The sequence below is a fragment of the Lygodium microphyllum genome, chromosome 2 (genome assembly GCF_053477565.2).
Source record: "Lygodium microphyllum isolate KBCC chromosome 2, Lygodium_microphyllum_v1.1.10, whole genome shotgun sequence".
Classification (NCBI taxonomy): domain Eukaryota; kingdom Viridiplantae; phylum Streptophyta; class Polypodiopsida; order Schizaeales; family Lygodiaceae; genus Lygodium; species Lygodium microphyllum.
In genome coordinates this window covers 34,407,209-34,430,207 of record NC_141136.1, presented here as the reverse complement: position 1 = coordinate 34,430,207, position 22,999 = coordinate 34,407,209, and the positions used below count along the sequence as shown (strand labels likewise).

The following is a 22,999-nucleotide window of genomic DNA, read 5'->3' as shown; positions in this document are numbered from 1 at the left end:
AATTTCTCCTATGTGCTCGCTCTTTGAGAGAGTAGAGGAAACATAAAAACATTAGTTTTGGGAGTGCATGAAAGTGGTGCCTCTTGTGGAGAGCAACTAAAAGATCGCTAAGATAAGCCAACCTCAGGGATGGCTTTGGTATTTCTATTGCCTTTTTTGGAGATCAAGCTCACTTGGATGACTCCTCGTGAAAGCTAACAAGCCTTGTATGTGGAATTGTCCTCAAGTTTGTATGATCTACGATGAATGCTATGATCTTTAAGAATCCGAAGAGGATGCCATTGGATGTGGATCTAGTTGCACTTAGGCAAGAAGTCCTCATTGTTTTGTCCACAACCAAGCCAAAGGGCTGGATGGTCGAGCTTTTTCACAAAAAAATTGTCTATCAATGCCCAGGTCTTTTACTTTACTCAATATATATTGAGAACGCATTAAACAAAAAAAAAAGTAGCCGAAACTGACTCTTAAGAAAACATTGTGGGGCTCATTAAAGCGTACCACTTCTCCTCTTTTTACGTGAAGGTCTTTCTTTCTCGCTTTCTGGCACCTCCCAGCCTCCAGGCTCCCCGCAGTCCGCCCCAACCCGCCTCCAAGAAAAAAAAAACATGGCCAAGAAACAAAAACAGAAGAAGAAGAAAAGCGTAGCGAAGCCCATGGCCGTGGATGGCGTAGACGAGCAGGAGACGGGGCCACAAGGTACTCTACATATTTTTCCAGCACACACAGAGAGAGAGAGAGAGAGAGAGAGAGAGAGAGAGAGAGAGAGAGAGAGAGAGAGAGTGTGTGTGTGTGTGTGTGTGTATCATTTTCAAGCAGATTCATCATTTCCATTAGCCAGCAGGCGTATGTCAATTGTTGTGCGCTTGTAAACGTCAATCATAACATAGGGGTGTATGGAAAGGTGCAAACAGTAGCTCAATGAGAGTTGATAGGTGAGCATACAGTACTGGGGTCTAGCTCAAGTGAGGGATGCGTTGACTATTATATAGGCTCGTTTTAAAAATGAATTGATGAGTCTAAATCAGTTGATTGGAGAATGAGTCAAGTCTTATATCTCTAGTATTCAATCTATATTGAAGAGATGATCAACTCACAACCTCGATGAAGCATCTAGAAGAGAGTATGTCTGAGAAGACTGCAACCAAAGGTGAGGAAGTTTGTGGAATTGAGATGGCTAGCAAATTTACAGAAGTTGTTGAAGATGCTAGATTATAATAGTAAAGTGGAGGCTAGATTAGCTATGATCCGAGGGCAGAGATCAATGGCTGAGGATGCTTCGATTATGCGAACGGTAGTAGATTTTGAGAAGTTTCACTTAAAAATAGTGCCCAAAAAGAAATAAAAATTTCTCTGATGTTGAGAGAAATGAGGACCAACACAAGTAATAATAATTTTGTATACATTGAGGCCAATGAAGGTGATTTGAGGCAAAAGCCCCAATTTTTAGGCCGCAAGGTGTGAATTTGGACAAAAGCCTTAAATTTTTGTTGAAGATTGAAGCAAAATCTATGAATTTTGAAGAAAATTGATTGGAATAGAGTTGTGAGAATTTTTCCAAAATCATTACTTGGATGATGCCAAATGTTATCAAAAGATGTTGAATGTCACATCTATTGATGAATTGGATATCAATTTTGATGAAGAACACCTAATTCTTGAAAAAAAACCAAAAATTTTGAAGAAATTCGGAGTAAAATTGAGCTTGACTTGGGAAAAGCCCCAAATTTAACCTAATAAATTTTAGCGATTCCTAGATGAATTTTTGGGAATTGATGAGAATCCCCTAATTTGTTTGGGAATTCAGGCCAGATTGAGTGGATTTTACGAAAGTCCCAAATTTGGCAAATTGGCCCAATTGGTGGTTGGAAAAGGCAAAGAATGTGAAAGGGGGCCTTAGATTGTCGAGAGAAAAACAAATTGATTTTAATGCGGTGTTTATTGGAGTTAAGGCGATCTATACGATAGGTAGGTGATGTTTGGGGTAAGTGGCATGACATTCGGTGTTGGAATATGTGTCGTAGCGTGGGCGGCGTGGCAAGTCGGCTAGAACTTGGTTGGATGATGTGTTGGGGGTAAAGGCGCTTGTACCTAGCTGCCTGTGTATTACTACATTGACAATACCCATACACCTGTATACTATGGGTGGTGGGTGTCCATTGCTGCCACTTCATTTTTTTATTCTTTTAGTAACATTTGAATAAAGAGAAGGCCGGTCACACATTGTGACTATTGAAGTTCTCACATCTTGTCTCTCTCTCTCTCTCTCTCTCTCGCTCTTGCCTCTTCCGCCATAGCTTTTGCTTTCACTCGCGTGCTTCCGCTCTAGGCTCACTCTCTCCAACTGGTATCAAAGCCAACCATTTGAGGAGCTTCTTCATCCTTTATTTCAGTCCGGATTCAAAGCTTCAACTCAAGGTTTTATGGTGGTCATTGTTTCTTTCTCTCAAGGTATGCATTGAGTTTTTCTTTCTTTCGGATTGCTCCAACTTGCTCCATGCTTGTTGAGGAGCTTTCCAAGGCTTAGCTGAGCCTTGTTGAGTGGTTATTGAGCTTAGGAGCAGTCATTAATAAAGCGGTACCGAACATCTATGTGTTTGGTACTTGCATGGAACATGGCATTCTTAGCTAAACATATTGCACTCTAGCTATCATAACCAAGCACTGGAGTACGTGAAGAAAGACCAAAATCCTTGACCAGATGGCTAAGCCAAATAGCTTCCTTAGAAGCTTCTGTGGCTGAAATATATTCAGCCTTTTTTGTACTTGGTGCAACAATTTTTTGCAACCTTAAACACCAAGAGATAGCCCCGCCAGCCAAAAGTAAAGACATATCCTCTGGTAGATTTCCTAGTGTCAAGATCTCTTGTCATGTCCGAATCATAGAATCGCTACAACTCTAGTGTACCCTTTCCATAGCATATACACTTCTCTTGTGTACCTTTTAAGTATCTGAAGATACATTTCACTGCTTTCCAATGTGGCTTGTGAGGGTTAGAGAAGAATCTACTAACAACTCCCATTGCATGAGCAATGTTAGGGCGAGTTGCAACCATGGCATATATCGAAGAACTGCAAGTTGATGCATAAGGTATGCCCTTCATAGCACTAGCAACTGCATCATCCTTTGGGCAATCAATTTTGCTAAGCTTTGTATGTGTGGTAAGGCACACTAAGAGGCTTAGCATTAGCCATATTAAATTTGTCAAGTACTTTGCTAATGTACTTGTCCTGTGAGAGAAACAACAAGTGCTGCCCTCTCTCTCTTTTAATCTGCATGTCCAAAATACGTTCAGCTGCCCCTAAATCTTTCATTGAGAAGGCTGAACTCAGGTGCCTTTTAAGAGCATTCAAAGTACTCTTGTGCTTTCTTTCAATCAGCATGTCATTCGCATATAAGACCAGCACAAACTCAGTTGCCTTTTAAGAGCATTCAAAGTACTCTTGTGCTTTCTTGCAATCAGCATGTCATTTTTATATAAGACCAGCACAATAAGGCTTCCATCATTAGCCTTTTTAGTGTATAAGCAATGATCTGCATGACTGCGTTTAAATCCACGGTTGAGCATAAAAGTATCAAACTTTTTATACCACTATCTAGGGGCTTGTTTTAGTCCATATAAGTTGCGTTTCAACTTACAAACCAAATGCTCTTTCCTTGGAATAGTAAAACCTTCGAGTTGTTTCATATACAAGTCTTTATCCAGGTCACCATGAAGAAAATGTTGAGAATAGCAAATGATGCTTAACATGAATGCTTGTAAAGGCTGGATGTGTGCCTAAAAGAGGCTTGCCCATAAGTGGCTTTGTATGAGAGAGAGACAATGATGTATGCTTTAGGAAGAGATATCTAAAATCCCATAAGCACAGAGAGGAAAAGTGGTACTATCTAAAAAGCTATAATTGACACTCATTTCAATACAATGGAACTATCAGTTTGAGTTACTTAAGATTGCTTTTATGAGTCCAAGTTAATCTATCTTGGAATCTAATTCACTCGAGGTACAATCCCTCATTTTGATAATGTATCGTGTGTTTAATTTGCGTCCACCATAGCTAACTAGCTCTAGATCCGTGTTTCTCAACATGGTATCAGAGCCATGGCTGAGTTAGGTAGCTAGTGGGCTCCAGAACAAGTGCTTGTTTAAGATCTTCATTAGCCTCCTTGTGGTAGCCAAGGAATTCCCGTGCAGTGCCTCTTCTTAAATAGGCTTTCACATTCTTCTTGTCGAGTTCAAGTGCCTTGCTGTAGTTAGCCTCTGCTAAAAGGAAACTGGACAATGCTAAATATGCAGCAGCTCGATTACTATAATAAGTTGCATTTGTTTCATCTTGTCTGATAGCTTTAGAATAATACTCTATAGCTGTTCTATATTCTTTCTTTTTAAATGCTGTCATTTCCTCCTCCTCCTTCCGAGAAGTCCTGGTATTCCTCCTCAGCTTGCTCCTCCAAGCACCCTGCATCCTCTCAGTAACCTCACATTATGGCACTCCAGTCAATCCAGCTGCATCATCTCCACTGCTTGGTGGCTCTTCCAGTGGTTCAGCTGCTGCAGTCGCAGGTTGTCTCGTTGATTTTGCTTTAGGCATAGATACTGGTGCTAGTGTCAGGATACCAGCAGCATTCTGTGGTATTATGGGATTCCGTCTGAAACCGGCCTGTTCACTGGAAAGGGCAGTAGTGTACAACCAAAATATATAAATGCTTTCACCCAATTCACAGTCGCCCACTTTACCTGAACTTAAAGACACAGAACCAAGAAGAAATACAGGAAGCTAGAATGCTCCTGTTGCGACACAGACACCCTGTTGGCCCCTAAGTCAGGCGCCCCTTGTGGTATTTCTTTATTCATTAACAAAGGGATAATCCCACAATAACCTGCCTACAAGCTGTCCCTATACAAAGTGGAGAAGGAAACACAGTTCCAACCCGATTTCGACAGCATAACGGCAGTACAACTTGACCTGGTCATTATCCCTACTCAATAGGTGCCTCCATACACCTAAACACACTCAATGAAGTGCCTGGTAAGAAATTCGGCACGCTGAATTTTCTGGTTTTTTGTCTTTAAACTGCTCCAAAATACATGTACAGTGTCCCTGGAGCTTCCTTGAAGCTTCTGGAGCAAATAGACACCAAAAATGTCCAAAAACCTAAACCTGCAAAAATATACAGCAGGCTGTAATTTCCTGTTTTGGGCCTTGTTTTACCTGCCAATCACTTGCGTGCGTAGCCAGCGGGCTCCCACACCTTATGGGCCACCTTTGAATCCTGCGAAATTTCACGTGAGAAATCTCAGGAAAACAACATTTTCCACACAAGTATTTGCTTGGGAATGCAATTAGCAAACCCTGTACCTGTTCAAGAGGCTCTTGCCTCGGCAATTGTGCATAACCCCACAACACTGTTCATGATCCATTTGATCAGCCCACAACATTGTACATAATCCATCTGCTCAGATAAAGAGAGAGTGACCTAGGAGGAGCAAGCTCAACCTCTGTACATGAGTCAGAGATGAAGAAGTACCCTCCATAGTTGATGTATTTGCAGCAATCTGCCCTCAGCCCCCATGAGTTCCATGCTCCAATCTGCCCCTCATGCATCGAAACTCGTCTTTGTGCTGCTCTCTCTCTCTCTCTTTTGGGAATTTATGCCCAAATTGTGACACATGGCATACATGTAACAATTTTCCTGTTTAAACCTTTCGGTCTAAAGTTCTTCATGATCGGTGCAAAATTTGACCTCGGCACAGACCAGAGAATTCATCCTCGTGCAAAAACGAAGATAATGACGCGAACAGATCTTGGGGTCCAAAAATAGTAACTCCCTAAATTTTAGGAGCTGCTTCCATTGCATCCCCACTAGTCTTCTGACCATCTTTGCAGACTATGGCTACATCCAAATTTGCAATGTAGCTCAACTGAAAGTGAATTTCCACTGATGACCCCACATGGACTAATCTCTTGCAGATTTGTCCATCTTCACTTTGAACTAGTCTCTTCCAGGCTAGTTCTTCAACACACTTGTCCATATACACTTTCACAAGTCTCTTCCAGGCTTGTCAATCTACAGTGCCATCAGTCTCTTCCAGACTTGTACTGGGACCTTAACTGTCCAGTCTTGACTCACTGGACATTCCTGTCCGTTTCACATACTGGCCACGCAACTCAGGCGTTTAGATTTCAAGAGGAAACCTTCCAAAAATAAAAACCAAATAAAGTAGTAATAAAGAAATCAGCAAAAAGGTAATAGTTGTCACAGTCTTGTGACATACCTCCCTCTCGAAATCGCAAACATCCTCGTTTGCATGAATGTCATACATGCTTCCAGCTAACCCTACATGCCCGATCGAGTAACCATTGTTACAACATGTATTCAATTCAATAGAAGTAAAAACTGTATTCTTGCAAGCAATACTTACTTCTTTAGCACTGAGAAAACCATATGGACACAATAAGTGTTAACCTGTACAAAATCTGTTTCTGTACATAATTTCTTTCTTGAGCATTGTCACTTTGACAATCTATTTCAGCTTAGAGATACAAGGGGTCAAGGTAGGTTGCAAGCGAAATGCTTCAAGGTAAAGTTCCAACACATTAGGTGACTCTGCAAGTTCACCTTCGTCCATCCACTTAGCATCTATAGCTGGATAGTTCTTGAACTTAACCAAATACCTTCTAGCAACCTTGCCTTTCACTTTCCTTTCCTTGCGTGCCAGTACCTGTTCTGGAACAAGAATTTCATCAAGTTCCTCAACTTCGGGCTGTTCCTCAGCTGGCATATCTTCTGGCACATCACCCACATAGGGTCTGAGAAGACTTACATGGAAAGCATTATGAATCTTCCAATTGTCAGGCAATTTCAGCCTATAGCTGACATCACTAATCTTCTTTGTTACTTGAAAAGGGCCATAGTATCGCATACTAAGCTTAGTGAAAAGACTTTCCTTGCCTTTCCGCTTCTTTAAGCGTGCCTTTTCAAACCGCAACAGTACCCAATCACCAAGTGAAAATAAGAATTCACGACGGTGATGATCAACAGCTTTCTTTAGCTTTGCCTGAGTCCTTTCAAGGGCATGCTTAACTTTCTAATACATTTCATCCATACTTTGCACATACTGATCTGCCTGAAAGATCTTATCCTTTGTATGCAAAATGGGAGGAACCTTTTTACCACCTTCAACAATTTCAAAAGGGGCTTTGTCTGTTGACGAATGCACAGTATTATTGTATGCATACTCAACCAAAGGCAAATACCGCTCCCACTTTGACTTGTGCTCTGACACATAGCACTTAAGCAGATCCAAGACAATAGAATTTGCCTCTTTTGATTGTCCATCATTCTGTGGATGAAATGACGATGAGAACTTAAGCGTTGTGCCCACGTTCTCAAATATGCCTCTCCAAAATAGACTTGTCATCCGTGGATCACGGTCACTGACAATAGACTATGGCATACCATGATACTTAAAGACATTGCACATAAACAAACGTGCCATCTGATCTGGTTTTATCTTCTTCCTGACAGGAATGAAATGAGCCTGTTTGCTAAACCTGCAAATAATAGTCCATATCCCATCATTTCCTGTCGGTGTCCTTGGAAGATCAAAGATAAAATCCATAGCTATGCTTTCCCATGGTTTATCTGGAATAGGCAATGGCTGTAAAAGCCCTGGTGCTTTTTGCTTGTCAAACTTGACCTTCTGGCAAATCAAACACTGCCGCACAAAAGCATCCACGTCTCTTCTCAAAGTAGGCCAATAAAAGAATGTCTCTACTGCTTTGACTGTTGCATCAATACCACGATGCCCTGCGTACGGTGGGGAATGACTTTCTGTCATAACTTTCCATCTCAATGGCGTAGTCACACATAGTCTACCATGCATCAACATGAAACCATCCTTGAGAAGATAATGCTCATGATGTTGTCCATTGACAAGCTGATCAAAGATCCTTGCAAAATCTTCATCATTAGCATACTGTTCCTTCATATCATCAAGCTCATGATGATAAGGAATTGACACAGCTGAAATTTGTGGCTTCCTTGACAAAGCATCAGCCACAACATTCTTTTGGCCTTCCACATGCACAATCTGAAAATGGAACATTGACAAAAAGTTTGCCCAACGCATATGCTTTTCTGACAGCTTAGTCTGAGTTAAGAAATAACGCATGTCTGATGATCTGTCTGGACAACAAAATCTGCCCCAAGTAGGTAGTGTTTCCAACTAGAAAGCGCATGAATCACAGCCAGCAATTCTTTCTCATAGACCTGCATAGTCTTCTCTGGCCCTCGCAAGATTTTGCTTTCATAAGCCACTACCCGGCCATCTTGCATTAGCACTGCACCAATGCTATTGCCACAGGCATCACACTGGACAACAAATGACTTCCTAAGATCTGGCAGAATGATCACTGGACTAGAAGTCATCTTTTCTTTAAGAAGATTAAAAGCTGAAATCTCTTTCTGTGTCCACTGGAAAGAGACTCCTTTCTTCTGTAAAGCATGTAAAGGTGAAGCAATCTCTGCAAAATTACGAATGAACCTCCTGTAGTAAGAACACAAACCCAGGAAGCTTCTAACATCATGGACAGTCTTCAAATCTGGCCATGTTCTAATTGCTTCAACCTTAGCAGGATCCATTCGGACACCATCCTTTGACAGTATGTGCCCCAGGAACTGGATTTCTTCCAAGAAGAACTCACTCTTCTTGCCATTGATAAGTAACCTATTACTACGAAGCTCATCAAAGACTGCTTTCAAGTGTTCTCTATGCTCCTGTTCATTCTTTGAAAAGACAATCATGTCATCAAAGAATGTACCAACAAACTGCCTGTATGGATGAAAAATCATGTCCATCATTATTAAACGTAGCAGGAGCATTAGTAAGTCCAAATGGCATTACCAAGAACTCATAGAGACCAAACGTGGTCCTAAATCTAGTCTTGTGCACATCCTCTCGCTTAATCCTGATCTGATGGTATCCACTCTTCAAATCTATCCTGCTAAAAATTGACGCTCCTTCCTCTTCTTGATGGTACTCTTGTTCAACGCACGATAATCTATGCACATGTGCCAAGAGCCATCCTTCTTCTGCACTAAGAGCACTGGTGAGCAAAAGGGAGATGAACTTAGCTGAATCAACCCTTTTTCTAACAGCTCATTCACCTAGCTCAATATCTCTCTCTGTTGGGCTGCACTAACCCTATACGGAGGTCTATTTGGTGGGCTACTGCCTGGCACCAAATCTATCGCATGATCCTCGGACCTCTCTGGTGGCAACTGTGATGGTAATGAGTCAGAAAAACAATCACTGAATTGAGACAAGAAAGCAGACTTGTCTCTATTTAACATAGAGAAATTTGACTCGTCATTATCCTTGACATCACGTGCAAAAATCAAGTACGAGAAAGATGATTCTTTATTACAGATGTAATGGTAGAAGCCGATACAAGAGGTATAGACTCTCCTTTAAGCTTCACATCAAGCACATGAGTCTTTCCCCTATGTTCCAAAGTCAGTGTCTTGTTAAAGGCATCCAATACACCATGCTTTTTGAACATCCATGGCATTCCCAACAAGACATCACAGCCTTCAAGTGGCATGATATAAAATTCTTCTGCATCAACATAAGACTGTATATGAAGACGCAGCTTTCCAAGAATGGGTGTCACAGACTCTGAGTGGCCAGGACATGCCAACCCTGCCTCTGCTGTGTAGCCCATCTCATCTGCTCTGATGCCCAAAGTAGAAGCCAACTCTGGTGAGATAAAGTTTGCCTTAGCTCTAGGATCAAAGAAAATGAGTACATGTTGATCCCTAACTTTACCCCAAGCTCTGCAAAGCTCATTAGCATCCGAGTGTGGCTTGTCTCCCAGCATATCTGGCACTAAACTTGTTGAAGGTTTGGGCTTCTTTCCTTTCCTGTCCTCTTTATCATCATCAGCTGGTCTCTTATTCTTGTCCGGACAATTAGACGCAATATCACCAGTCTGCTCACAGATAAAGCACTTCCTCTCAGCCATTAAAGCCTTTTTCTCTTCAAGAGACTTGCGCACAAAAGGCTTCTTCTGGTCCTTTGACTGCTGTCCAAAGAACTTGGCTGGCTTCTTCTTGAACTGCCAAGGTTTACCTGTGCTTTGAGAAATCTGAGAAACTTGTTTACCAAATGGCTTCTTTGCTGAAAATTTCTCAGATTTGTCTTGTTTAATGCTGCCCCCAAAACCACTTGACTGTCCCAGCAATAATGCATTTCTTGTGTTGGCATTCTCAATTAACTGAGTCAAAGTGGTGACCTTTGTCTTTGTACAATAATTCCGGAGTTCCTTGGGCAGCCCGCAACAGTATTTCTCTATCTGCTCGGTCAATGGCACAACCCTGTAAGAAGTGACTGGAAGCAAAGCCTCCCAAAACTTCTTGTTATAATCTTCCAGATCCTTGCATTTAGATGCATCCAAATTGTGCCAAGCTGACATAACATCGATCTCAAATTCATTGGTCAACCAAGCAGAAGCAAATACTTGCTTAAAGTAAGTCCAAGTGGCAGGAGCCTGTCCTTGCATCAACAGTGTACTCCACCACTGACTAGCATTGTCCTTAAGAAAGGTGGCAGCTTTCTGGACCTTAGAAGGCTCTGTAAAGTTCCCTCCTGCAAATGCGGCATCAAACTGTTGTAAAAAAGAGAGAGCCTTAGTCCTATCTTCAAATCCTCGAAAGATGTCAAACTGTATGGTTGCACCACCTTCCTTGTATGGCTTTGGCTTCTCATGAGCCATCAAAGGGCCCGTAGGATATGCCTGTAACATAGGAACACTAACAGGTTGTTAGAGATCACAGCCAGGCAGCCAGTGCAGTCGGACAGGAGTGCAGTCGGACTGCTACATGGCAGTCCGACCTGTGCAGGCAGTCGGCTGCATTTAATGCAGCCGACAGGCTGTTTTCTGGCGCCCTATTTTCGCCCAGATTTCTGGCTACAAATAGCCGATTTTTCCAGCAGTCTCCCACACTTCTCTGCTCGCAGATTACAGACCGGTGACACGCGTAGATTCCGTCTCTGTTCGCAGATTTCAGACAGGAGACAGTGCAGACTGCAGCGGACTTTGAGGTGAACAGTAGGTTGCATCGTCGAGGTGGAGACACGCAGTCCAGCGCACTGCGCCCGTGTATATTTCTGCATATCTTTGTATTCAGCACACTTTATACAACAGATCTTCATCTTCCACTGTCTCTTTCTCTCTCTTCTCTCTCTGCGTTCTCTCTCTCTCAGTCCTACGCTTCCGCACCGCTGCACTCTGACATGGTATCAAAGCAGTGTTAGAGGGCTGACTGAGCGCAGAATCAACCTGAAGAGGAGTTTCTATCGCGACACAAATTTGCGTTTTCAGCGTTTGAGGGCAGATAGGAGGGCTGCGCCTCGGAACAAGGCTGAGGCAAGTGTGGGCACACAGGAAAGGAGTCCAGGTGGTGGATTTGCTGCTGTTTACTGCTGTTTGACGCGGAGGAAGTTTGAGTTTTCAGCCTACAAGTGCAGGTTTTGCTTTTTCATCGCCTCCGGCGGGTGAAGAAGTTTCAGGACGCGGAAGAGCCTTAGCAAGCTGAGTTTTCACAGTCAGAGGGGGCTGCTTTTGCGTTTGTGAAGGCATTACAGGTGAAGATGTCTACAGAGATTGACTTGGAGTTCCAGTCGATTATGGACCTGAAGGTGCCTGTCTTACCGGCTCTTCCCGCAGATCAGAAGCTCGACGGCGACAACTACCGCATTTGGCGCGTCATGATGTTGGCCATCCTTGAGTCCTATGATTTGGCGGAGCTGGTACAGGAGGAGATCGACCGGCCCTCGGTAAGAGATGAGTGCAAACTCTCTTCCTATGCTCGTGCGGAGTTGGCCAAGGCTCAGTCTCATTGGGACAAACTGAATGCCATGATTCGTTCCTTTCTTTTTCTATCATGTACTACAGCCGTGATCGCTCACATCGAGCACTTGACGGTGACTCGGGAGATATGGCTGGAGCTTGATCAGATGTACAATTGGATGACCCTTATGAAGCGGGTTTCTTTGGAGGTACAGATGCGGACCTTGTCCGTAAACAAGTCTTCTTCGCTGCGGGAGCACATTAACAAGCTAAGGCAGCTTCAGATGTAGGTTCAGAATGCGGGGAAGCCGGTTTCCTCCGAAGACATGGCGATCACACTTTTGTCCCAGTTGCCGCCACGATTCGGTACATTTTACTCTGCCCTTATTGCTTCGGGGCGAGAGTCTACTCTTCGGTGGGAAGAGTTGGTTCCTATGGTCTTGGACCAAGAGGAACAGTTAAAGGGACAAAATGCTTCCAAGTCGGAGGTGCTGACAGGTCAAGCCTCTCAGAAGAAGGGGAAGGACCAAAAGAAGAAGAAGGGGGATAACAAGTCCAAGAAGGACAAGGATAAGGACAAGGACAAAGAATTCACATGTCATATTTGTGGAAAGACTGGCCTTTGGAAGAAGGATTGCCCTGACAAAGACAAGAAGGACACCCACAAGAAGGACACAAAGGATTCTGGAGCGGTGGCTGCACCCTCATCAGCTGCATTTCTTCATCTAGCTGTCATTGAGGACTCTTCACCGAATGCTTCTGATGCTGCGATGACGGCTCCCCAGGCTCGAGAGTGGATCGTTGATAGTGGTGCCTCCCGGCACATGACTCCTTCATCAGATGGTATTGCCCAGTTGCGACCCTCGCGTGGGCAGATTCTCATTGGAGATAGCTCTTCAGTATCTGTTGCAGGCCGGGGTAAGATGCAGCTTATTCCAGATGGACGAGGGGGTACCCATACCTCAGAGGTTTTGCATGTACCAGGCTTAGGGTACCATCTCCTGTCAGTTCATAAGATTTGCTCCCTTGGCCTTTTGGTGGAGTTTGACAGTACTACGGTGTGAGTCCTTGATCGTGGCTCGAGGAAGGTTCTATCATCCGGATATGAGGAGAACGGCATTTATAAATTGAAGTCTTCCACCGCCCTCTCTACTCTTCTTCTTACCTCTCAGTCACAGTCAGAGTTATGGCATGCTCGGTTTGGTCACCTCAACTATGATTATCTTCGGAGGGCCTCAAGTGGACAGCTTGTTCGAGGGTTGCCGGATATAGTGGTGAGCCAGCAGCCATGTGTCTCCTGCATTCAGGGGAAGCAGCATAGGGATGCCATTCCCCACACAGCTTCGCGGCGGTCTACTTCACCGATGGAGCTTGTATCTACGGATCTATGTGGCCCTACGAGGAATGAGTCCTTGCGTGGGAGCTTCTACTTCATGTCGATCGTAGATGACTACAGCAGGATGACATGGGCCTATTTTTTGGCATTAAAGTCAGAAGCTTTCTCACACTTCAAGGATTGGCTTCTCTTTGAGGAGAACCGATCGGGCCGAAAGTTGAAGACCTTGCGATCCGACAAGGGTGGTGAATTTGTTTCTAATGAGTTTGCTCGGTTTTGTGCAGATAACGGTATTCACCAGGAGTTTGCCAATACCAACACTCCTCAAGAAAATGGCATTCTTGAACGGAAAAACCGCAGTGTGATCGAGATGGCGCGCACCATGATGGAGCACCGACAGACCCCTCAGGTTCTGTGGGCCGAGGCTGTGGCTACTGCAGTCCACATCCTTAATCGATCCCCCACTTCGGCCGTTGCAGGGATGACCCCTTTTGAGGCTTACTTTGGGACCAAGCCCGATGTTTCTTACTTTAGGGTCTTTGGGTGTGATGCCTATGTTCACATTCCCAAGGCTCACCGTGATAAATTTGAAGCAGCTTCCCGAAGACAGGTATTTGTTGGCTACAGCTCCCAGTCCCAAGGTTATCGATTGTATGTTCCTGTCAAGCGGGATGTGTACACTAGTCGAGATGTGCGGTTTGTGGAGGTCCCGGCTATATCAACGGGTGAGGAGCATCCCGTTCTTGGAGATCCAGGGGAGAGTTGGGCTCCTGCTACAGTTCCATTGGAGCCCGTGCCTTTTGATTATGATTCTGTTTCTGACACAGAGTCTACTGTTCCACCGGTCACCCCTGAGGAGTTACCACCGGTGGATATTCCAGAGTCTTCCGTTTATGGAGAGAGACGAGGGGAGGTTCGGCCTCCTCCTCGTTGGGCCTGTGACACACTCCGTGATTCAGGGATCGAGGGGGTTCCTGAGGAGTGGGGACCGCAGGATGGTCCACGGTGGTCATGGCGGCACCAGGCACATTCTACGGAGCTTGTTTGCTCTAACTATTGTTTGATGACCCGTGTTCTGCAGGATCGAGAGCCTACCTCCGTGAAGGAGGCTTTACAGTCCGCACCATGGAAGAAAGCTATGGAAGCCGAGTTGGAGGCTATTGAGAGGAATGGCACTTGGTCACTCGTGCCCCGCCCCCCGAATAAGAAGGTGATTGGCGTCAAGTGGGTCTTCAAGACCAAATACCTTAGCGATGGTTCTTTGGATAAGCACAAGGCTCGCCTTGTTGCTAAAGGTTTTGCACAGCGCCCAGGGATTGATTGTCATGATACTTTTGCCCCCACAGCTCGTATGGCGACCATTAGAGGTGTTCTTGCCTTGGCTGGCCTGTTTACCAGTTGGATGTGAAGTCGGCCTTTCTCAATGGTGATTTGAAGGAGGAGATCTATGTTGAGCAGCCTCCTGGCTTTGGATCTTCAGATGGGAAAGTCTACAGGTTGAAGAAGGCCTTGTATGGCCTCAAGCAGGCTCCGCGTGCATGGAACGAGAAGATTGATTCGTTCCTCCAGTCTTAGTTGGGATATCGGCGTTCCAAGGCCGATCCGCAGCTTTATGTTCACACTTCCGAGGATGGTTGTGTGCTTTTTGTGTTATATGTTGATGATTTGATTGTCACAGGTGATGATGCACAGCAGGTCCAAGAGACGAAGTCAGCTTTACATCGGACGTTCGAGATGACGGACTTGGGTCTACTCCATTTCTTTTTGGGCCATGAGATTTATCAGTCTCAGAGGGGGATCTTTATCTCTCAACAGAGATATGTACAGGAGCTCTTGGTGTCTTTTGAGATGGAGGATTGTCGGACCCTTTCTACTCCTATGGATCCGAACTGGAAGGCCACTTCCCATTCAGCTTCTCCTATGGCGGATGCTTCCCGCTATCGTCAGTTGATTGGGTCCTTGATTTGGCTTCTCAACACTCGGGTTGATCTTTGTTTTGCTGTTGGGCTCTTGGCAGGGTTCATGAGTGAACCTAAGACAGTGCATTGGCAGGCTGCTCAGAGGATACTTCGGTATTTGAGGGGGACGTCTGATTTAGGGATTCATTATCCCTTAGGGACAGATGGTTCAGATCTTGTACTTGCAGGTTGGAGCGACTCGGATTGGGCCGGTGATGTGGACCACAGGCGGTCTACTACAGGTTACTGGTTTACCTTGGGTGCAGGTGTTATCTCATGGAGTAGCAAGAAGCAGCCCACGGTAGCCCTTTCGTCTACTGAGGCGGAGTATCGGGCCGCGTCTTCCACCACATGTGAGGCTGTGTGGCTTCGGAGATTATTGGAGGAGCTTGGGTGCCCCCAGACTCATCCTACTTTGCTGCAATGTGACAATGAGAGTTGCATTGCCTTGGCACGGAACCCTGTTTTTCATGCCCGGATGAAGCACATAGAGATCCAGTACCACTTCATCAGAGAGAAGCTTCTGGATGAGACCATCACTGTGGAGTACTGCAAGACGGAGGACAATCTTGCGGATTTGTTTACGAAGGCACTTCCCCAGGCTCTACTTCGGAGACATTCTAGATCCCTCAGGCTTCTGCCCTGCCCAGGCTCTGAGAGGGGGTGTTAGAGATCACAGCCAGGCAGCCAGTGCAGTCGGACAGGAGTGCAGTCGGACTGCGTAGTCGGACTGCCACGTGGCAGTCCGACCTGTGCAGGCAGTCGGCTGCAGCCGATAGGCTGTTTTTTGGCGCCCTATTTTCGCCCAGATTTCTGTCTACAAATAGCCGATTTTTCCAGCAGTCTCCCACACTTCTCTGCTCGCAGATTACAGACCGGTGACACGCGCAGATTCCGTCTTTGTTCATAGATTTCAGACAGGAGACAGTGCAGACTGCAGCGGACTTCGAGGTGAACAGCAGGTTGCATCATCGAGGTGGAGACACGCAGTCCAGCGCACTGCGCCCGTGTATATTTCTGCATATCTTTGTATTCAGCACACTTTATACAGCAGATCTTCATCTTCCACTGTCTCTTTCTCTCTTCTCTCTCTGCGTTCTCTCTCTCTCAGTCCTACGCTTCCGCACCGCTGCACTCTGACACAGGTGGCATGGAAGTTGCCGGACCATTGACTACAGGGCTTGTAGACACAATACTTGCTTGCTGATTTTGATAACCAGCCATACCAAAAGTGCCCTGTGGCATGCCAAAACTGCCCTGAACTCCCTGAAATCCAGGCTGCATGCCTATATTGCCATACATGGGGTTTGGGATAAAACCCTGTGTACCCCCAAACACTGTTCCTGGTACATAAATCTGGTTTCCAGGTGCATAACCAGCCATACTCTGAAATACAGATCCACCTCCAAAGTACCCTGGATGTACAGAGGTCGGTGGGAAAATCTGTGGTAAAGCCTGAAAACTGCTTCCCTGTCCATTTAAGCCAACATTTGGCTGCTGTAAAGTGGTGAGCTGAACTGGCAATGCCTGTGTAACTAGCATTTCCGCCACCTGTTCCTGGACAGGCGGAACCAATCTTGGAGTCTCCATTGACTCCGCAAGCTGCCTTGTCTGCAGCATGCTTACCCTTATCCTGGACCTCTACTGGATCCGAAATCTTTGCAGATTGCCCAACTTGCTGTAAAGGAAGAGAGGGTTGCAAAAATGCCAAAAACCTTGGATTCTGTATCACTTTAGTAAACATCCTCACAGCAACAACTAACGGAGTCTTGAAAATGTCTTCATCCATAGAAGAAGCCCTAAGAACTTGTGGCTCAACCATAACAGGAGGAGTAACAAACTGTGGAGATCTAGAAGACTCTCCCACCTCATGAACAACAGGGATCTCCTGTGATGAAGACGCTTCCTCTCTGGTGTCTTCCTTTCTATCAACCATAATGCACAATTCTGTGTCTACACCCAAACAGACCCTGGCTCACTCTTTAGGGAAAAAGTGATTCATATCCCGGCAATGGAACCATGAAACCGGCTTGTTCACTGGAAAGGGCGGTAGTGTACAACCAAAATATATAAATGCTTTCACCCAATTCACAATCGCTCACTTTACCTGAACTTAAAGACACAGAACCAAGAAGAAATACAGGAAGCTAGAATGCTCCTGTTGCGACACAGACACCCTGTTGGCCCCTAAGTCAGGCTCCCCTTGCGGTATTTCTTTATTCATTAACAAAGGGATAATCCCACAATGACCTGCCTACAAGCTGTCCCTGTACAAAGTGGAGAAGGAAACACAGTTCCAACCCGATTTCGACAGCATAACGGCAGTACAACTTGACCTGGTCATTATCCCTACTCAATAGGTGCCTCCATACACCTAAACACACTCAATGAAGTGCCTGGTAAGAAATTCAGCACACTGAATTTTCTGGTTTTTGTCTTTAAACTGCTCCAAAATACATGTACAGTGTCCCTGGAGCTTCCTTGAAGCTTCTGGAGCAAATAGACACCAAAAATGTCCAAAAACCTAAACCTGCAAAAATATACAGCAGGCTGTAATTTCCTGTTTTGGGCCTTGTTTTACCTGCCAATCACTTGCGTGCGTAGCCAGCGGGCTCCCACACCTTATGGGCCACCTTTGAATCCTGCGAAATTTCACGTGAGAAATCTCAGGAAAACAACATTTTCCACACAAGTATTTGCTTGGGAATGCAATTAGCAAACCCTGTACCTGTTCAAGAGGCTCTTGCCTCCGCAATTGTGCATAACCCCACAACACTGTTCATGATCCATTTGATCAGCCCACAACACTGTACATAATCCATCTGCTCAGATAAAGAGAGAGTGACCTACGAGAAGCAAGCTCAACCTCTGTACATGAGTCAGAGATGAAGAAGTACCCTCCATAGCTGATGTATTTGCAGCAATCTGCCCTCAGCCCCCATGAGTTCCATGCTCCAATCTGCCCCTCATGCATCGAAACTCGTTTTTGTGCTGCTCTCTCTCTCTCTTTTGGGAATTTATGCCCAAATTGTGACACATGGCATACATGTAACAATTTTCCTTCTTAAACCTTTCGGTCTAAAGTTCTCCATGATCGGTGCAAAATTTGACCTCGGCACAGACCAGAGAATTAATCCTCGTGCAAAAACGAAGATAATGACGCGAACAGATTTTGGGGTCCAAAAATAGTAACTCCCTAAATTTTAGGAGCTGCTTCCATTGCATCCCCACTAGTCTTCTGACCATCTTTGCAGACTATGGCTACATCCAAATTTGCAATGTAGCTCAACTGAAAGTGAATTTCCACTGATGACCCCACATGGACTAATCTCTTGCAGATTTGTCCATCTTCACTTTGAACTAGTCTCTTCCAGGCTAGTTCTTCAACACACTTGTCCATATACACTTTCACAAGTCTCTTCCAGGCTTGTCAATCTACAGTGCCATCAGTCTCTTCCAGACTTGTACTGGGACCTTAACTGTCTAGTCTTGACTCACTGGACATTCCTGTCCGTTTCACATACTGGCCATGCAACTCAGGCGTTTAGATTTCAAGAGGAAACCTTCCAAAAATAAAAACCAAATAAAGTAGTAATAAAGAAATCAGCAAAAAGGTAATAGTTGTCACAGTCTTGTGACACCGTCCATCCCATGGAGCTGTATCGTGTATTGGTGTTGTTCCTATGCCACAAAGTTTTGACACAGTGGGGCTGGTTTGCTAGGGACCCAGATGTATTGCGCACTGTGGGCCATGTCTTATTACAGCAACCTTATGCTGAACCAAGGCAGCCAAAGCTTGTGCTCATTGCCAATGATTGTTTTAGGCTGAGCTTGAATGCTGAGGACACGCTAATGCCAATAGTTATTAATTCTGTGGAAAGTACATACGGAAGGCAAGTTGTGACCCGCATTAAGCTTGGACAGTACATATCATCCAAGATCCCAAGCCTTAAAAGATTCAAAGCAGATGTAGATAGTGAGAAAGCTGAACGCGGTGGTTCTAGTTTGAACTCTTTGAGAAATGCACTGCAGTTGCTTCAATGGTATGAGATTAAGACAAATCATGAAGAGTGGGCCAATAGTGTGAAGCCTTCTTTGGGCCCTGGAACTTTTGATCGAGTGAATGCTGCCATACAAACAAGTTCTGAGCTTGTAGCGGACGCATTTAAAGTCCGGAATGAAGCTCGTGTTGTTTTGAATGAACTTCTAACGAATGATGGGATCTTAGTTATTCCTACCTCTCTTGGTCCACCTCCAAAGCTGCGTTTAAAAGAGTCTCACCTTGTGGTGATTGTCTATCCATTGAGCCAAATAAAATCCAAAAATTCGTGTATTCCGAAATTTATCTCATGTATGAGAGTTTGTCAAACCAAGCCCATGTACCAATCAGTATGTTCACTTGTAAAAGCACGAAGCAAAACAACTGTGTTAAGAAGATTGAAGCAAAAAGAGAAGTACCACGCACCAACAAAAGGGATAAGAAGCACAATGAAGAGTGCCAAAGAAGCACAAAGAAGATACTTTCTGTTGTTGACAACAAAGAATTTCCCATAGTGGATCTCCCTTAGTAGATCTTGTTTCCCATAGTGGATGTAAAACCCTAACTAAGATGTAAAGTTTCAAGCCTTAACTTGACTAGGCTACCAAAGAGCTAGTCTCCTGGTCCATGTTTACATGCAGGGGGGGCAAAAGGCAGCAAGGGTAGGAACTCATCATTTGAGGGGGGGTGTTGAGAATAGCAAATGATGCTTAACATGAATGCCCGTAGAGGCTGGATGTGGTGCCCAAAAGAGGCTTGCCCATAAGTGGCTTTATATGAGAGAGAGACAATGATGTATGCTTTAGGAAGAGATGTCTAAAATCCCATAAGCACAGAGAGGAAAAGTGGTACTATCCAGAAAGCTATAAAGGCATGTACTTGACACTCATTTCAATACAATGGAACTATCAGTTTGAGTTACTCAAGATTGTTTTTATGAGTCCAAGTTAATCTATCTTGGAACCTAATTCACTTGAGGTACAATCCCTCATTCTGATAATGTATTGTATGTTTGATTTGCTTCCACCATAGCTAACTAGCTCTAAATCCGTGTTTCTCGACAAAAAGCAGGCTTCACATCCATCTTATCTAACTCAAAATCCAAGGATGTAGTAAGAGCAAACAAAACATGGAGCGTAATCATCTTTACCACTGGTGAAGAAACCTCCTAGAAGTCTATGCCTTCCTTTTGTGTATACCCCTTAGCAACCAAACGTGTCTTGTACTTGGGCTTCCCATCAATGCATTTCACCTTGTAAACCTATTTGTTAGGGATAGCTTTCCTATCGTGCGGCAAAGGTACAAGCTTCCATGTGTTATTTGCATACAGAGACTTCATGTCTTCTTGCATAGCAAGCTTCCACTTTCTCTTGTTTTCACATGATTGTGCCTCTCTAAATGTTAGAGGCTCACCTTCATCAGTCAATAAAATGCAATTCAAAGATGGTTGAAATCTCTATGGCTGCCTTCTAACACGTGTAGACTTTCTTACCCCATGATTTTGTATTGTTAGGCAATGGGCCTACATCCTCAGGTATGTGCACACCATCACTTGGTGGCTGATTTTCAGCATTTTCTTGCTGCTGTAACTTGTTTTCAGCATGTTCTTCTTGCTGTCCTATTCCATCCTGTGTATCTATTTGCTGTCCATTATCTTTTGGTTGTAGCACAATAGGTTGCTGCTTATTTTCAGCATCAAAAGGAACAAAATCTTCAGCTAATGGTTGCTGAATGGCTGGCTGTTTAGACTGAAATTTGACTTTCTTTTTGTTAAGATCGCTCTGTGTAGCATTTTTCAGCAACTTTGCCTCATTAAATACTATGTCTTGGTTGCGTACTATCTTCTTGTCTTGAGGAAGCCAATCTCAATAACCCCTCTCTTCCTCATCTCCATATCCCATGAAGATACCCTTGAGGGATTTTATGTGTAGTTGGGTCCTTTGATTTATAGGAACATGCACAAAGGTATCACAACCAAAGACACGCAAATGGTCATATGAAGCAAGTTTGCCAGGCCAAACCTATTTAGGAATGCCATTTTGCAATGTACGATTGGGAGAGCGATTGCATATATGAACTGCAGTTTTAAGAGTCTCTCTCTAGAAGTGCTGGGGGAGATTAGCTATGGACAGCATGCATTTGAATCTCTTACAAAGTGTGCGATTATATCTTTTAGCCACGCCATTTGATGCAAGATTATAAGGGGCTGTCAACTCTTTCTTAATGCCATGCATCTCAGAAAACTTTTTGAACTCATTAGAGACATACTCACCCCCATTATTTGTTCTTATAGAACAAGTAACATCGTGCTGTTTGCCCTTGCTTTTACTCTTGCTCTTTCTTGTAGTATCAACAATCGGGATTGCCCACACTGATAGCAAGTAACATCCTGCTGTTCGCCCTTGCTTTTACTCTTGCTTTTGCCTTTATTTCCTGCATTAACCGACTTCTTTTACGTGCCTCTAAGATGATAGGCTGAACCATTGCTTTCTCCATTGGACTTTTTTCTGATCTCCTCATTGAGAATAGAGCCCCTAACACCATCAAAGGTTAAAGCAGGGTTGTTGCTTAGTGAAACAACAAAAAATTCCTAGCTATCAGGCTAAGTCACCAATAAGAAAATAGCCTTTAGTTTATCATTGAAGGGCTGCAAACCAGAGTCTTGCAACTGACCCAAAATCCCTATGAAAGCACTCAAATGCTCAAATTTTGGCTTAGACTCATCCAACTCCATGTTGACAAGCTTACGCATGAGATACACTTGATTCATTGGAGTTGTGTTTTCATAAGTGTCCATTGACTTTTTCCATATGGCATAAGCCATATCAAGATGCTTAATGTTTGTAAGCACATCATCAAACACAACTATTTTTAATGTATGCAATGGCCTTCTTGTTGAGTTTAGCCCAGTCCTCGTCTGTCATAGCTGCAGGCTTGGTTTCCAAGAGAGCATCATCACAGTCCTTGAGAAACAAAATGCCTTGCATCCTGTCCTTCCACAGATCAAAGCCAATGCCATCAAACCTCTTGCTTTCAAGAAGGGATTTAGTGTCACTGTTGCTAGAAGCACTAGTGGCCATTATTCAGCAAGGTGCTTAGTACCAATGCTGTATTTTATGACAGTAAATATGAGGCTGAATATTCAGCTAATTTCAGCTCAAAATTTCAGGAAATAAGAGCAAGATTTGATCCGAATACATGTACAGCAGTAGAAAGGATGACTTTCATCAATATAATTGAGATGTCAGCATATATTCAATGCATACATCACTGGAAGGTGACTCCCACTTCAGCAATATCACCAAAAATACATTTGCAACAACCCTAGATCTGCAAATGATCACTAAGACTGCTGCATCATGGATATTCAGCAATACATCAACTCAATAGGAGCTGCTCAATATGTGTATTGCATACATATGTGCCCAAAAGCACTAATGATACACAAATTTCAGAAACATCAAAATTCTCTGCAATTTCTTCAAAATCTCATAAGTGGGAGATAATGAACTCGAATTTCACTACTCACAGCACCAAGATTGCTTCAGCAATGTGCCGAATGTGCATTTCACACATCAAATTTGGCAAAATTCACAAATTCCAGCAAAAGCCCCAAAATTTCATTGACTAATCTGTCCCAATTACATTAATACATGTTCCTGAGAGCATAAAACAAGTAAATTTAGCAAAATTTTGCAAAAGCCCTAAATTTCTCAGGTCCAAATGTGCACCAATGTTAGTAAATTCGGCTCAGCTGAGCAAAATTTCATAGATACATGAAAAGCCCCAAAAATTTTCAAGGCCAATGTGCACAAT

At 44.0% G+C, this 22,999-nt stretch overlaps 2 protein-coding genes and 1 pseudogene across 4 annotated transcripts in view; 1 reads left to right on the top strand and 2 right to left on the bottom strand.

The window, feature by feature from the left end:
* Nucleotides 1-515: 515 nt before the first annotated feature.
* The window catches only part of LOC148039591 (uncharacterized), a 47,481-nt gene continuing 24,997 nt past the window's right edge, over nt 516-22,999 (top strand). For all 3 annotated transcript variants that reach the window (XM_087692066.1, XM_087692077.1, XM_087692069.1), the window contains exon 1: nt 516-696. In XM_087692066.1, the coding sequence (XP_087548192.1) occupies nt 606-696 (91 nt within the window). In that variant the 5' untranslated portion in view covers nt 516-605. The remainder of the gene's footprint in view (nt 697-22,999) is intronic.
* Nucleotides 6,522-7,103, bottom strand: LOC148039593 (uncharacterized; annotated as a pseudogene).
* Nucleotides 9,397-16,389, bottom strand: LOC148039592 (uncharacterized). Its single transcript, XM_087689873.1, has 2 exons — nt 16,280-16,389; nt 9,397-10,810 (listed from the first exon to the last, which is right to left on the bottom strand). The coding sequence occupies exons 1-2, from the start codon at nt 16,387-16,389 to the stop codon at nt 9,397-9,399; spliced, it is 1,524 nt and encodes a 507-aa protein (XP_087545999.1).